General features: G+C 39.9%; 1 protein-coding gene across 6 annotated transcripts in view; it reads left to right on the top strand.

Annotated features, from left to right (window-relative positions):
* hdac5 (histone deacetylase 5) overlaps window positions 1-13,824 on the top strand; it is a 74,681-nt gene that overhangs the window by 49,325 nt on the left and 11,532 nt on the right. For 4 of the 6 annotated variants that reach the window (XM_065277777.2, XM_065277776.2, XM_065277773.2 and 1 more), the window contains 11 exons: window positions 49-193; window positions 456-561; window positions 804-934; window positions 3,856-3,987; window positions 6,205-6,317; window positions 8,790-8,909; window positions 9,028-9,259; window positions 9,348-9,553; window positions 9,630-9,914; window positions 13,142-13,304; window positions 13,497-13,630. In XM_065277777.2, coding sequence (XP_065133849.2) covers window positions 49-193; window positions 456-561; window positions 804-934; window positions 3,856-3,987; window positions 6,205-6,317; window positions 8,790-8,909; window positions 9,028-9,259; window positions 9,348-9,553; window positions 9,630-9,914; window positions 13,142-13,304; window positions 13,497-13,630 — 1,767 coding nt within the window. The remainder of the gene's footprint in view (window positions 1-48; window positions 194-455; window positions 562-803; window positions 935-3,855; window positions 3,988-6,204; window positions 6,318-8,789; window positions 8,910-9,027; window positions 9,260-9,347; window positions 9,554-9,629; window positions 9,915-13,141; window positions 13,305-13,496; window positions 13,631-13,824) is intronic. The other 2 variants (XM_065277774.2, XM_065277775.2) reach the window with 2 other exon arrangements.

The raw sequence follows: 13,824 nt of genomic DNA, 5'->3' as shown, positions 1-13,824 counted from the left end.
TTTGCACCTTAAAACTTGACCCTTGACATCTGACCTCTTGTCGTGCAGCAGCAGCAGGAGATCCTCGCAGCTAAGCGTCAACAGGAGCTGGAGCAGAAGAGGAAGTTGGAGCAGCAGCGTCATGAAGAGATGGAGAAGCAAAGACTGGAACAGCAGCTCATCATGCTACGAAACAAAGAAAAGGGCAAAGAGAGTATGCATCTCACTCCATAAATCCATCTGTTTTTACATTTGTACATGATGGAGTTGCTATGACCTCATTTCCTATTCATTCACTTTACTGAAACCTCAGAATTGGGCACATGTGCTATATTTATATGCACCCCATGACAAACTGTAAGCATTTTGGTGCTAGGGATATGCTTTTACTCCAAATATACTTTTAATAGCGTGTTCATTTTTTATTTTATTTCTCCTCAAGTCATTTTGTCCTCTTGCTTTGTTTTTCCTCCCAGGTGCCATAGCCAGCACTGAGGTCAAACTAAAACTTCAGGAGTTCCTGCTGAATAAAAAGGAACCCGGTCCCGGTGGACTCAACCATTCCTTCTCCCAGAAGTGCTGGTGAGCGCAACATTTCTAGCCTAAATCAGTCACATTCCCACCATTATTCTAGGCTCCCAGACCTGAATTCAGAGTGCTCTATTTTCAAAGCTTGTTTTTAATGAAGTTAACAGATTCAAGAAAGTAGCTTTCCGCTGCATAATGTGAATATGCTTACGTTATGAGCATACTTATATTACATCACGCCACATTACACTGTTAATGAGACTCATTTGTATGTATGTGTGTGTGTGTGTTTTCAGGCCTCACCATACATCCCTGGAGCAGAGCTCTCCTCCACAGAGCAACACACCAGGCACACCACCTTCCTACAAACTCCCCCCGCTGTTGGGGACCTACGAGGGCAAGGATGACTTTCCTCTCCGCAAGACCGGTGAGTAGACTCTTGCTAGTATGAGTGAAATCCAATTTTGATGCTCCTAATCTGAAAACTAGATTATGAGACTTTAACCTGGATTTTACAGACAGGGTCACATAATAATACATTTCTATTTCTGGAGTCACTGTGTGCAGACATTCTCTTGTTTAGCTTAGGTTCCTATATGTATACTTATAAAATATTTTAAAACCTATTTAACACTGATGTTGGTAATTTTCGATCAGATTTTGAATTTAGCAAAGAGCCTTTTTTCCTCACTTTTATGTGCACAGCGCAGAATATTCTGTAACTGGAAACTAAAAATGTTTTGGGGTTGTGCACTCCTTGTACACACAAGGAAGATTGTACATATATACATACATATATACATACATACATATACATATATACATATACATATACATACATACATACATACATATACATATATATATATACACACACACACATATATATATACATACATAATATATAAATATATATTATGTATGTATAAATATATATATATATATATATATATATATATATATATATATATGCATATATATATATATATATATATATATATATATATATATATATAATATATATAATATATATATATATATATATATGTATATATATATATATATATATATATATATATATATATATATATATATATATATGTGTGTATATATGTATATATATATATGTATATGTGTGTGTGTGTGTGTGTGTGTATTTGTATATGTATGTATGTGTGTGTATATATATGTATATGTATGTATGTATGTATGTATGTATGTATGTATATATATACACATATATACACATATATTCACACACACACATATATATATATATATATATATATATATATATATATATATATATATATATATATATATATATAGATTACACATACATATACATATACCCATATATTTATACATATACATATATACACACACAAACAAACACACATATAGATATACATATATATACATATATATATATTCCTTCAGGATATGCTATTTTTTTATTAATCAAATGAATGAGTCATTTGTGTACAATTGGCACTGTTTAATAACAACATGCACAAAGTTTGTGTGTAAATATGACACTATTATTTTCTTTCGGTGCATATTTGAGTGAGATTTAGTGTTTTCTGTGGACAACGTTGAGGTCTTTAGCAGTGTGTGGGTAGCATAGTGTAGGGTGGGTGTAGGTATGTCTGCAGGTGTGAGTCATAATGAGTCATCAGTACACACACCTGTACACACATACACACACTGTGGTCAGCTACCGTCCATTCTCATAGCCATCAGCCATACTAGAATACACCCACATAGATTCAGCCAGTCTGTGTTCCCACACACGCAAACGTTTGCTCTATGCCTTTTACAAACGGCTATCTCTTGTGTCACACCTACGCTGCTGTATAAAGTTCTCTATAATAGAAGTGACACACAAACACAATCCAGTAAATAGAGACAAACACTCTGGGTTGTAACAAAGAACTTTAGCACACAAATAAAGCAGTGCATGCTTGCTTGTGGTCACATGAGCGCATGTAAGCAACCCCGAAGACGAAGCATGTACTCCACATCATCACTGTTGTGGTAACACCTGACGGCAGGCTCCTTACATAATGTGGCCCAAGTTTAAGTGTGTCTTTAGGTACAATATCTTTAACCCCTACGTCTCACACTTTTAGTTGAAATCTAATTAAAGCCATACTAAAGACACTGATAGCATTAGGGCTAAAGTCCTATTTGCTCTATATCTCTACCTCGGACGTGACGCACGAGCCGGCTCAAAAAAACCACACAGGTCACGGTCAGGCTGCATTTTTTTAAACGGGCAAATCCCAGTTTAGTTCAATTAGTTTAATTTGGTCAGTCATCTCCGGAATTGGTGCAAATCAAATTGTTAGCCTGTAAAGATAGATGTGTCTTTAGCTCTGTGTGTATGAGAGAGAGTGATAGAGAGAGAGGAAGAAAAAGAAAGAGAGAGAGAGAGAAATGGTTGCTGTCCATGGTGCTGATACACAAGTAAGAATGGTTGGATGTCTTGACTAGCTCATTAGTGATGTTTGCTAAGGTAAACATCAATTTGAACATTTCTTGTACTTTGCTCATTCTTTCATACAGGCATTTGAACAAAGCCCTGACCCTACAGCAAGTGTTTGGCACATAAGTGGCCCAAACCCTTGCCACATAACTCCCACACTATTTGTGCTCCAGAAATGAATAGTACCAAAACTTGTGCAACTTGAGCGGTGGGTATTTACTGTAAAGAAAGGTTTTCATCTGACGGACAATGAAACTGGTTAAAAATAACTAAAGAATCTTGCGCCGAAGGACACATATTTAGTGAGTTGAATATCAAAAAGTCTTGGGGTGGGCTGTAAGGACATTAAGCAACCACCCACGACATCCAAGTGACCGCATAATCGGCCGATCACACAGAACAAGCTTTTAAAAGTTAATAACGTGAGGTGTACTTTAAAAAAGAGCATTGTGCTGCGTTTGTTTTTTATATTGCTAGCTTACCACCGATGCATCTGTCCTGTCAATCAAATATTGAAGCTTGAGCACTCTTGAAACTCTCGGACGCTTTACTGTCCAGAGTTGACTTTTTTCAACTTCAGGGGCTCAGTGCGCTTCTGCAAAACGCGTGATGCGGTAGGAGGCTAAAACGCTCACATAAACAGCATGCATAATGCTCCGTGCCCATCGACAACCATTCAAAAAAGGCGCCTCCCTCTGCCATAAACACATTCTGTGTGTACCGCTCCTAACAATGCACTAAAAACCACCATTAGCACCCTAGAAAGGAACAGCAACTTTTGCAAGACAAACATCATTCACATTTTCAGAGAACAGCAAGCATTTATTTAATACTGTATATTCGGTCTGTTTCTCTCTCAGCCTCTGAGCCCAATCTGAAGGTACGTTCCCGGTTAAAACAAAAGGTGGCAGAGAGAAGAAGTAGCCCATTGCTCAGGCGGAAAGATGGAACTGTGATCAGCACCTTCAAAAAACGAGCCATCGAGATCTCAGGTAAGCAGTTTGTGTGAGTGCAAAACCCTCTTGTGTATTATTCAGTGCCTCTGCACATGGGTTGGAAAGGTGAAGATGTTTGGAATCATACACAGCTTTGCAAAAGAGTTCATTTGGATTAGATGGTTAAATTATTCCAAAATAATAAAACACTGATGTCATTCTGAGTTAAAAAAGATCTTTCAATGTCAACCCTGTTACCGTGATTTTATGTAGTTAACAACTGCGAACTCAAGAAGACATTTCCTAACCACTTGTCAAACTCAACTTAACCTGCCGACTCTGTTAACTTGCTGTAGTTAAATCTTATCCCAGTATGTATAACACTTTAGCTTGGCTCAGAGTCTTGCATGCGGGTGGGTGAACCACTAATATTAGGGTCAGTGACAAAAACAGTTTGGCAAGATACGAAATTCAAAAATCTTTTTAAACAAATTGTTTTAAAAGCACGCATCAGGTTTATTTCAATGCACAGTGTATTTATGTTAACAAAAAATTACATTTGCACCATTTTAATGAAAGTTAAGACTGAATGGACCTGAAAATGTCAAATGGTGTTACCGCCAGTTGCGCCAAAGAATGAAAAATATTACATATTTTATCCACCTTGATTGCATGTAAAAGTAATCATAAAAAAAATCATTTAAAAAAATCATTTTATTTGTTATTTCTAAATGTAAATTTCAGAGGCGGACACTACTTAAGTATTTTTACTTCCTACATAGAAGTAAATTTTTAAGTATTCGTATTTTATCAGTTTTTTTCTTTGAAAAACATACATTGAGAAGCATATCATAATTTTTACTCCACTACATCTACATTTCATGATTTCAAGTTTTTGGTTTATATTTAATATTTAAGTCCCTTAAACATCTAGTATTTTTTTTTCTTTTTTTTTTTTTAGAAAAGTAACAGAACACAATTTTTATGTAATTAGGTATTAATTCAATTTTAATATGAAATATAAAAGGAATACACAGTATGAAATTTTTTTTGTAAAGTATTTTTTTCCTAAGGCAAACACTCTGATAATGCACAGATGCTTGGAAAATTTACTTAAAATACTCAAGTAGTGTCCGCCTCTGGTAAATTTTAATGCGTTTTTGTAATATTTGTCCTGACGTTCTGAAAACAGCTCTGTTTTCTTAATAATCTTTGACAAATGATGTAAAAATTTATGTAAAAAAAAATCATATTACACTAAACTAGATGATTATATTTTATTCCACATTTTTTATGAATATATTTATATTTTCATTTAAAAAAATACTAGTTACACCAATTGACACAGACCGGTTAGGGGTTGTGTACACCAAAACTTTTACGCCCGCGGCCGGCGCATGTTTTCAATTGTTTCCAATGGAAGCTCTGCGTTTTTCAAATAAGCCAGCCGCAAGCGGGTTTTTTCCGCGCTGAAAACCGGCGCTCGGCGGTTTTTCCGCGCTCGGCGCTGAGCGTCGAAAGTTGAAAGAGATTCAACTTTGGGAGAAAAGCTCCGCTCGTCAATGTCAGTTCTCACACGGCTGCCCAATCACAGTGGAGCAGGGGCGGGACATTACCACAGCAACCAACCGGCTCGCAGCTGAAGTATCACAGCTATCAAAGCGCTCAGCTGATGAAAGCTGGCACTCAGCTGAAAAACAGCTGGCATTCGGCGTCCTCAAGGCGTTTTCAGACGCGTTTAAAAGTTTTGGTGTACACAGCCCCTTACACCACATTGACATTTTTGCAATTATCCCCCAAATATTCTTTCAAAATTAAATAATACCAAACATTTTAGACTTGGTTCTCAAAAAAGAAAATGTATGCAGGTAATCTGCAAATTTATTGGAAATGTTAACCCTTTTACATTTAATTGAACCATATGGACAAAAAAATAATTAACGTTACGCCATTGACCCATTTGCGGGTCGGAAAATCTATAATCCAAGACCATTTTGATTCAATTCGGTTTTTAAACTGTCCTCTGCTTATTTTTGTTTCTTGATTCGTGAGTGTGGTTTGGGTAAATGGGTCGTAGGGTACAAAATGAAATGAATGCTGCTGTCAGATAACAGGTCGGATATTCTGTTAAGTACTGCGAGTGTGGGTTTATCAAACTGGGTTGAATCCTAAAGAACATGATATACCAAGTCAACAGAAAAGTCTCTGACCCACTATAATGACCTGCTATATTTTGTAATGATCCAGCAAAAATGTGTTTGTGTATGTTTTTAGTGTCCTCTATGTGCAGCAGTGCTCCTGGCTCAGGGCCCAGTTCTCCAAACAGCTCTAACAGTGCCATTGCTGAAAACGGTTCGAGTGGCTCTGTCCCAAACATCCACGCTGAGGTGAGAGACTCAAACCCCCCCCCCCCACACACACACTGCTTTCGCTCTTCCCTCGCTTCTCAATAGGCGAATATGAAAAAAGACAAAAAAATGGCTTCACCTAGATAATGACACTGTTTCTATGGAAACAATGTATCGTATGGTGCATTTCAATGGCCTGGGCTAATATCAGTATGCTAATCCCTAAAACACACGTGTGGGGAGTCGAGTGGTTATAGTGGTTGGCTGGTGTCTGATGGTACAGTATGGTTTTGGGGGGATTTGTGGCTCTCTAGGCTTTGGAATGGACATAGCTCCTCAGGATGCCTAGCAGTGAGCCGTCTTAGGGCTTGAAGACCTTGACCTTGCCGAAAAGAAAAGTGTGTGGGAGATTGAGAAAGTCTGTATTTGGATGTGTCACATAGGGTCTGAAGCTGTAGGGAAGAACACTGGATTTGGTGTTTGATTTTGGATGGTTATGAAACAAGATGGAGGGTGGATGTGGTGCCACAATAGAAACCATTTTTTTTTTCATTTGTTGTGTCCAAATAAAAACTTATAATTAAGTGAGATAAAAGTACTTTTCATTTAATTTTATTTAAAAACATTTAAACAATTAACTAATTTAAACGCCATTTCACTAAGCACCATGTTACTACATTGCATTAGCATCTTTTTGAAGTGTGCAAATTTGATCACATGCTTATGCTTTTGACGTGGTACTTCGGAGGTGATATTGCTGAAATTAGTTCAACCGACATTACAATCAAAAGGGAAAAAGTGTCAGTTGATCTCATCAGGCAGTGAAAAACCTCAGAATGCTTCCATTGAATGTGTGACGATGGTGGTGATGTAAGTAGGGTCTCATTAGTGCCGTCCAGTATGTACCACTCCCCAAAAATAGTCTTAGATCATTATTCCAAAGCCTCGGTAGCCTAGCAATACAACCTTAGGAGAAGTGATGGATAAATGCGAGGGTGAATGGTATGCTGACATCATCGCCGCTGCAGGTAATGTGCTCTGCCGACAAATTATACTTTTTATTCTTTCTTTCTCTTTTCTTAGCATAACCCTTTGAGTCAGTGTGAGAATGACGTGGCTCAATGAACAACTCTTATTGAGAAGCTTAAATTGGGTCTTTGGGGATGCATAAATGTTGCCTCGTAAAGCAGATCCATTCATTTTGGCTGTTAGAATGGCCACACTCCAAGTCTAGGGTCAGATGATGGCATTACCAGCACACAGACGCAGCACCTTGTTCCTTACTGAGCTCCCCATTGAGGCTTTCACTTTTGTAATTAGGAAATAATAAATGCAAACCCTGATTGTTTTAGCTTTGTTTTGTTAACTGAGCCGAAACCCTTACATTGGCCCCAGGAGTGGCATCATCAAGCCCCCAATGGCCTCTAAATGTCTTTCTGAACAGGGTTATTTTGAACAGAAATGGATGCAATTACTTGTCTTATTGGACCAGCACTGTATTAATAAAGTAGTGGGTCATGTACATGTGTTTTATACCTTGTTAAATGTCCATGCTGTAATCAACTTCTTGCTTAAATGTCGCATAGGTAATATCATCTAGCTGACTATAGGTAGGGCTTTGCTGCAATTGGGAGGGTAATTTGTGATTGCCGAGTGCTCTTGGAAGAATACTCAGTATTTAATAACATGTACCAGCTTAATTGGTAAAGAATTGCAGTTAATTGAAAAGTTTAAGGGTTCAATCCCAAGAATTATTCTTCTGCGTAGGACCTACGTTGTTGCCTCTATGCCAGGGGTGTCCAAGCTCGGTTGGTGTTCTGCAGAGTTTAGCTCCATCCCTAATCAAACACACCTGAAGCAGCTAATTAAAGTCTTACTAAGCATACTAGAAACTTCCAGGCAGGTGTGTTGAGGCTCTCCAGCAACAAGTTTGGGCACCTCTGCTCTACGCCATAGACTACGAGTTGGTTTTCAGTTTTACTTCTGCGTCGTTGTTTGCGCCGGCATACAGATCACTAGTAGGCAATGTCCACAGGCATGTTATTACAAAGGCAAAGTCAAAGAAGCAGCTTGTTGTGTACATTGTTGGATCAGCGGTGATGGAGATAAATAGACGTTGACTTAAATATCACTCCACAACTTGGCGTATCTAACAGGAGCAGTTCTAGCGGACCAACACAGCGTCTATGGTCCACGTAAAACTGATGCGTATTTACAGTTTTGAAGAGGTGTGGTCCTGCGCGCAACTTTAAATCGCCCTTTATATTAACATGTGACCGGGCCAGCAAAAAATAATTGTCTTCTTAGTGGTATTCATTAAATCTCAAATACAGGCAATCCATTCTCTCACATTCCCCGTCACAAATAAAACTTAGCAAAGAAGAAGGATTTGAGACTGAAACTGTGTCTGGGAAACCTTCCCTACATAAAAGTTTCTTTAAGTTTTGCTCTCTAAAGCGTGCACTTTGTTTGTCCTGTGGGACTCACGTCTTTTTCTCTGTCTTTTGGCAGCAGTTACGTTCTCTGCATCAGTCTTTGACTGGAGATGGGACGCCAAGCCCTCTGAGCCTCTATACCTCTCCATCTCTGCCCAACATCTCTCTGGGACTTCCTGCCAACGCACACATCACAGTGAGTTTCCTCCGCAGAGGGTTTTTTTGTTTTAGGTTTAACAGAATTAGGTTAACTTACTCTCATGATATTACAGAAAAACAATCAAGTTTCCCCTGAACTATCTCCTCCTTTTCAGGCTCCACAGAAACTCAGTGCCCAGCAGGAGGCAGAGCGACAGACCATCCAGAGCTTGCGTCAAGGTGGGACACTGACCGGGAAGTTCATCAGCACATCATCCCTGCCGGCGTGCCTTCCCACAGGGGCGGCCCACGATACCGAGCCCCCTAATAGCCACAGTAGCCATTCCTCGCTGCTCCAGCATGTCTTGCTGTTGGAGCAGGCACGTCAACAGAGTGCGCTTCTCGCAGGTATATGCTTTATGCAGCTGCAGCTTAAAAATTGCAAGCTTTCTGGAATGTCTAAATAAAGTGTAAACTCTCTACTTTCATCCCACAGTTCCCATATATGGACAGTCTCCGCTGGTAACCGGCGAGCGGGTGTCCAACAGCATGCGCACAGTGAATAAGCTGCCTAGGCACCGGCCGCTAAGCCGCACGCAGTCGGCACCTCTGCCGCAAACTCCGCAGGCCCTGCAGCAGCTTGTAATGCAACAACAACACCAGCACTTCCTAGAGAAACAGAAGCACTACCAGCTAAATAAGGTAGAGGGCACTGTGACGGGACGTTTGGGCCAGTCCTGTTTCGGAAAATGTACTAACTAGCCCCAACTTTCCTCAGATCTTCTCCAAAGGGGCGGAGCTTCCAAGACAGCCTCCCACCCACCCGGAAGAGACGGAGGAGGAGCTCACGGAAACTACGGAGATGCAGGAGGAGCGAGGGGAGGGCCCCAATCGTATTAGAGAGGGGCTGCAAAAGGACAGCTCTGGTGAGACCACACCCCCTTCTGAACGCATAATCACGTTAAAGGGAGAGAGCACAGAAAGTGACTTGGAGGAAGACGATGACGAAGACGAAGCAATTGAACTGAGGGAATGCGACGAAGAGGGCGCCCCTTATGGCCAGGTGAGATATTGCCATATTAAACATATCGCTTCTGAGTTGCGTGAAAGGTTTAATAAGCGTGTACTCCATTTCGATCATGAAAAATTTGCAGTGACTGCATGTGAGTCATACCGCAAAACTGTTTTAGGTGCGTATGGCCTCTGCAGCAACCTTCTGCTACTTTTGAGATCCATCCATAGTCTTTCCGAAGATTCTGTCGCCACCCTTCTCGAGAGTTTAAGTGCGTAGGCAAGTAGATAATGAGTGTTGGGACATTCGTGCGTGGGCTTGGTGACTGTAGATCGAGGGGTTCCCTCTCAACAAAAACGATTGGAGCATTCCCCCCCCCTGAAAAGGAGGGAATATAGAGGAAGATTGCTCTTTTCTCTGCCTCCCACGTGTGACTCACCACTGGATGCAGGAGGGGAAAATTAGATATAAATGGCTCATGGATCGGAAGACATTGCAATGTATACATGTCACTCTTAAAATTGGCTTTTGGATTAGGCTTGAAGCTCCTTGTGCAGAATTTTAGCTTTGCATCACTTATGGTTGCTCATATTTAGTCGATATACTATAAATTAAATTGGCATTTTAAATTGGCATCGCTGTACCATTGTATTGCATTAGTAGTTTAAGAGCTCTGCAATACTGTCGTTTATGAATTTTAATAATCTTACAGTACCATAATATGTATTACTGTCACTATACCATGGTAACATTTTCGGTTCAGTTTTATAGCCTATAAACACATTATCCTTAGTTGTCGGTTTGTTTCCCATGGATTTAAATGCGTATGTAATGACGCCACCCTTGTAATGATTCACACAGTTACGTATTCAAAAGCCGTATATTTGCATCCAAGGCAGTTTCATTCCAAAAAAGCTTATTTTGATTTTAGCACAGATCCCCTAAACTCACATTCGTGAGAGAGGGAGGAAGGAAAGCGAGTGAATGAGCGAAAGTGAATGAGAGAGAGAGAATCAACATCCTCCTCCTCCTCAAGCTCTCTCAGCCCGCAATCATTGAGAAAAAAAACCATTTCAAAAGATCACGGCATTAAAATTCAGACAGCATCCCACCCGCGCCGCAGCACGCACACACATATCTACACACACACTCCCCCGTGAATGGACCGTCTCTGACTCATCTCTCCTCGGTGATTCATCCCCTCCTTCAGACCCCGCCCGCCTTCGCTGCCCCGCACTTCACACCCAATCACAGCCCACCTGGGTGACGTGACACGCCGCAGTGTTTATGTGTGTCTGTGATATGGAGTGACACGTTGAGCCATTGAACCTGCGATATCCGAAAGATTCGGTCAGACGGCGCAGACCTCGCAGCTCGTTTCTTATTAAAACACCCCAACCTACATCCTTACACACGCTCGGAGTGTGTGTGAATGCCTTCGCTTGTCTGCCCTGGTGTCCTGAATACAAATTGAGCTCCCATCACCTGCCATAGTGAGAGAGAGACAGAAATGCGGCATGGCTTTGGTGTCTTGAATGAATAAGAGGGAGTTGGCGAGAACGGGGGATTGTGGGTATATGTGTGTGTGCGCGCGTGTTGGCAAACCTTCAGCCTCAAGGTTTCGTGCAAAAAATGTGTCCCTCCTGCTTAAAAAAAATCCTTCGTCAGATGTGTTTCCATTGCACGTTGTACTGCATCAGCCACCGTCTCTGAAGCCTCTTTCGCTCATCTGATGTAAAGCAGACTCGGGCTGTTTACTGCAGGGGACTCTAAAGCAAAGGTTTTTGTGAGATGGTCCAGATGTTCCTCACAAGCATGCATATACAATCACACACTGTTCCTGGCAATAGATGATGTCTGATACACCTAAGCTGCTGGATTTAAAATAAGACATTTTATACATCAGATGTCATAAGCTGTTGTGCTGTTAAGTAAGTGATGTGACTGTTATCTGCATTCCTGATTCACCATGTTCGCTGAAACTGCTCTTAAAAAAAATGAAATTAAAATTCATAAACCTTCACACTGAATATAAATGTATGTCATTTGGATTCAGTTATAATTATGAATGATTATTTCATGAAATTATTATTGCATTAAATATTATTGCATTGTGTAATAATATTACAGTAACTGAATCCCAAAATTAAATCTAATATTCAACTGAACAAAAGAGAAGTTGATGTTGAATTAAACTGAAGCAGTCTCAACTGAATTAAACTGAACAATTAAGAACTTGATCAGAATTAAACTGAAGTGTTCTGAACTGAATTAATATAAACAAACAGAACTTGATCTGAATTAAACTAAAGTTGTCTGAACTGATTGAATCTTAACAAACTGAACTTGATTTGAATTTAAAGCAACACTATGTAGTTTCCATGTAAAAATGACCTACAGCTCCCCCATGTGATTGAAAAGCGCAACAGTGCCTGGTATCAGACACTCTTCTGCAGACAGGGGGAGGGGTGGGGCTGTGTTTCCTACCCTCCACCGCCACTTTCAGAGTGTGCTTGTAGCAGCTAGGAGGCTGCTCAGGTTGCAGCAACAGTACAATTTGTCCAGTTAAAAGTTGTTCTATCACTAAAATAATTTTAGAGACATTATTTAAAGGTAAAAAAAAACTACATAGTGTTGCTTTAACTGAAGTGGTCTGAACTGAATTAATCTGAACAAACAGAACTTGAACTGAATTAAACTCAAGTGGTCTGAAAAACTAAATGAATCTGAACAAACAGAACTTGAACTGAATTAAACTGAAGTAGTCTGAACTGATTTAATCTTAACAAACAGAACTTGATCTGAATTAAACTGAAGTGATCTAAAAAACTAAATTAATCTGAACGAACAGAACTTGATCTGAATTAAACTGAAGTGATCTGAAGTGATTTAATCTTAACAAACAGAACTTGATTTGAATTAAACTGAAGTGGTCTAAACTGAATTAATCTGAACAAACAGAACTTGATCTGAATTAAACTCAAGTGATCTGAACTGAATTAATCTAAACAAATGAGAACTTGATCTGAAGTGGTCTGAACTGAATTAATTTGAACAAACAGAACTTGAACTGAATTAAACTAAAGTGATCTGAACTGAATTGATCTAAACAAATGAGAACTTGATCTGTATTAAACTCAAGTGATCTGAACTGAATTAATCTGAACAAACAGAACTTGATCTGAATTAAACTAAAGTTGTCTGAACTGATTTAATCTAAACAAACAGAACTTGATCTGAATTAAACTGAAGTGATCTGAATTGTGTTCCTTCCGTAGTATTTGGACCAGCACGTGCAGCAACTGAATGTGTTCCAGGCATCTTTGTCCATCACAGGAATGCCCCACAGACCCCTGGGAAGGGCGCAGTCATCCCCTGTCACGTCTAGTCTTAAAGGAGCACCCATTAGTGAGCCGCCAATCAAACATCTCTTTACGACAGGTATGCCAGGCAGCGGTCAATCAATCAAACTGTAAAATTAATCTGACTGTTACCTACATTTACATGTATGCATTTGGCAGACACTTTTCCTGAGCCCCTTACAGTGCATTCATGTTATACATGTGTGTTACCAATTCAGCCATTATAAATATTTTATTCGGACTAATACTTTATACCTTTTCATTTTCACAGGGCTTGTATACGACACCTTCATGCTTAAGCATCAGTGCATGTGCGGGAACACAAACATCCACCCCGAACACGCCGGCCGCATTCAGAGCGTTTGGTCCAGGCTACAGGAAACGGGCCTGCTGGGTCGCTGTGAGGTGAGTACTCCACCTGCTGGCGGGGTGAAGGAAAACCAGGCTAAAATTAACAGCGCAATCTGCAGGAAGCTCAGCAGTTAACACTTAGCAGGTGGCCTTTTGGAGTACACCTTTTGACTAGCATGTTTTATTACGTAACATTCATTATTATGAGTCAATAGCACATATGTTCTGGTATGTCATCCACGTTTCAC

Source organism: Paramisgurnus dabryanus, chromosome 3, assembly GCF_030506205.2.
Source record: "Paramisgurnus dabryanus chromosome 3, PD_genome_1.1, whole genome shotgun sequence".
Lineage (NCBI taxonomy): Eukaryota > Metazoa > Chordata > Actinopteri > Cypriniformes > Cobitidae > Paramisgurnus > Paramisgurnus dabryanus.
The sequence above is the reverse complement of the archived record's forward strand: the minus strand, read 5'-3'. Positions and strand labels throughout refer to the sequence as shown.